Below are 2,927 nucleotides of genomic sequence, written 5' to 3' on the forward strand. Positions count from 1 at the left end.
TTTGTATGACCATAGAAAACTCAATATTTTCTATGCTGTATGACTGTCAAATGCCTAGGGTCAAATGCCATGTGGTGATTGTGGTGTAGTGTGTGATTGACTGGTGTGATTTAATTTTATTTGAATAGTATTATGGCTCTTCTTAAAGCAAGGAAAAAACATGCTTCCAAAAAGTTAAAAGTATCTTGGCGAAAACACACTGACATTCATGATGTAGAAGAGTTCTTGGAGGACCAAAGATTGGAAGAGCGTTTAGGGTGAGAATTTTGATGAACTGATACATTTCTATAATTTATTCTTACCCACTATAGGCTTTCATTATCTACTATTTCCGATAATGAACTGTTCAAAGTAGATATTAAACCGTCTGTGGAATTGTTGTCAAAAAAGGAAAAACAGAAATTGAAGGCAAAGAAGCCCTTAAATTGTTTCTCTGCTCTCGCACCCAGTACAAAAGTATCTGATCCAATTGCAAAGCGGTGAGTTTGTATTCTATATTATGAAAATATTTAATTAATTTGAATATGCACAGGAATCGCGTAAAGACTAAAGACGAGCATAAAAATGATTTGCTGAAAAAGAAAGAGATAGAAAATCTTACAAGAGGAATTTTAAAACATAAAGAAATTCAAGCTAATGCTAACCGAAAATTAAATGAACTTCAGAGAAAGGGTAAATTGAAAAGAAATTTTAATAAGGACTTATGGGAGAGTGGTATGCAATGAGATTATTTCAGTGTTATAGAAAATGTAAATTATATTTTTTGCAGGTAAAAACTTGCAGATTGAACAAGATGAATGGGTTTCAAGTAATACCAAAAAACATAATATACGAGGAGTTGGTATACCATTGAAGAGTATAAAGAAGGCGGAAATAAAAACGAAGAGCCCCTTTCCAGCTGTGGAACACCCACATCCTGGGATGTCGTATAATCCAAGCTTTAAAGACCACCAAGATTTGCTTAGGATTGTGACAGAAAAGGAGATTAAACTTATTAAAGAAGAAGATCATTTAACAAGGTGTACCAAGGGAATGTTCCAAAAAATCTTTCCCAGCGATAGAGATGTAAGTTTGCTTTTGATTTGGTAAAAATTTGCTATAACTGTTAGGTAAATTACATTTCCACATTGGGGTTAAAAAAAATGTTTACAATTTCAGCAATCTTGGTTAGTGGAAATGTCTGAGGGCCTGCCAAGTAAAAATGGTACAAACATTGAAGAAAATGAAATTAGCGATAATGAACATAAAAGTGTGAACCCCCCTACAAAGAATACCAAGAAAACTCTAAAACAAAGAAAGAAACAGAAGGAACAATTGGAGTTAGAGAAGCGCAGGAGGTTAATAAAATTAGAGAAGAAAAAAATTACCGATATTTGTAAATTAAATATTCTTAATAAAAAAATTGAGGCTATTGAGAAAAAACAAAACATCTTACGAGAAAAACGTATGAAAAGAGCCGAGCAAAAGAAGAATAATACAAAAGTTCTGAATTCTGCTAAATTTGAGGAACCAGATTTGGAATTCAGTATGGGTCAAGATATTGCTGGTAACTTGAAGAACATGAAAGTGGAAGGCAACTTACTCTTTGATAGATTTAAGAGCATGCAAAAGCGGAACCTTCTGGCACCAACAAAGAAACAGATTCGCAAGAAGGCTAAAGTTAAGAAATATACCAAACCAGGGCATAAGGATGAGGATTGGAAGAAAACTGTTGCACGATAAATAAACATTTTAAGTAAAAACTGTTGAATGATGAAAATGTGTATTTTTTATTTGTCTGAAGTGAACACTTAAAAATAAATTTCAAAAGTAACTTTCTATTTTGATTTCACAATCTGCCAGGTGTCATATTGACGTGATCAATATGAAAAGGTGTGAAAATAAAAATGACTAAAAAAAAGTAATTTGCTGTGTAACAGTTTATTTTCAATATTTAGATCATACGTTTTTCTTATTAACGTTACATTTCTGAGATAAAAAGTGTTAAATTTGATTTTTCTTAATTATTTTTAAATCAACTACAGATAAAAAAAATTATATTTAATACCTATGTTTGAGGGGTACAATTAAATTTTTTCATGGGGAACACAGTATTCGATTTATAGGGTTTACAAAAAAAAAATTCTGTCGTCTCCATAACGCAATTCGATAATTTTTCCAGAAATAAAATTTCGACAAAAAAACTGCCAGTGGTGTATTCTTTTCTTGGGAAAAGTTGACATTTCATCAAATAAAAGGCTTAATTTATTAGAAAAATTCAATAAAACAGAAACAAGCCCATGAATCTCATAAATGGTTGCTATATTTAAAAAACGCTATGAAACATTTTTCATTCATTTAACATAGTACTAGAATTTAACAGTATTTACCTACAGAAAACCGCCAGTGGCATTTTGTTTTCTTGGGAAAATGGGCAGCACCTTCAGTAGCACGCTACTGGTTAAAGCCATAAGGTTAATGTTACATTCAATAAAAGGTCTAATTAAGAGAATACTCTATTAAATTTCATTCAATTCCGTCAGCGTATTATGAAGATATAACAGAAAATATATTTTTTTGTAAACTAACACCCTGTAGCTCAAATACCACATCCACCATGTAAAAAGTTTAAACAGATAACTATTTATTTTTTGGTAATAAATTTATTCCTGCAGTTTCTGTATTTAAATTGAAATCACCCTGTATAGCAAATAGGTACGAATGGAGAACGCCTTGACAAAGGGTACTGTATAATTTCATAAGATATTCTGAATTGGTCCTTTATGATGTATAATTATTCATTTGATTTACAACATCCAAAAAAATTTGGGAATATAACTCGGCGGCCGAAATTATAAAGAGTGACTAATACATAATATAAAAACACTATTACCATAATGCGTATAAAATATAAAATGATTTCTGTGATTGTGGTGTAGTGTGTGATT

General features: G+C 31.1%; 1 protein-coding gene across 1 annotated transcript; it reads left to right on the top strand.

Annotated features, from left to right (window-relative positions):
• Positions 1-53: 53 nt before the first annotated feature.
• Positions 54-1,799, top strand: LOC108914945 (ribosome biogenesis protein NOP53). The gene is made up of 5 exons (XM_018720873.1): positions 54-257; positions 312-479; positions 533-714; positions 770-1,065; positions 1,159-1,799. The coding sequence occupies exons 1-5, from the start codon at positions 133-135 to the stop codon at positions 1,720-1,722; spliced, it is 1,335 nt and encodes a 444-aa protein (XP_018576389.1). The 5' UTR covers positions 54-132; the 3' UTR covers positions 1,723-1,799.
• Positions 1,800-2,927: the final 1,128 nt, after the last annotated feature.

This window comes from Anoplophora glabripennis, unplaced genomic scaffold (assembly GCF_000390285.2).
Source record: "Anoplophora glabripennis isolate ALB-LARVAE unplaced genomic scaffold, Agla_2.0 scaffold1075, whole genome shotgun sequence".
Classification (NCBI taxonomy): domain Eukaryota; kingdom Metazoa; phylum Arthropoda; class Insecta; order Coleoptera; family Cerambycidae; genus Anoplophora; species Anoplophora glabripennis.

What these genes read in the sequence shown, in the direction of transcription:
- LOC108914945 (XM_018720873.1), top strand. Translation starts at nt 133, where the DNA reads ATGGCTCTTCTTAAAGCAAGGAAAAAACATGCTTCCAAAAAGTTAAAA. An exon ending in TCTGATCCAATTGCAAAGCG is followed by an intron (nt 480 to 532) that starts GTGAGTTTGTAT and finishes GAATATGCACAG; the next exon opens with GAATCGCGTAAAGACTAAAG. An exon ending in TCTTTCCCAGCGATAGAGAT is followed by an intron (nt 1,066 to 1,158) that starts GTAAGTTTGCTT and finishes TTACAATTTCAG; the next exon opens with CAATCTTGGTTAGTGGAAAT.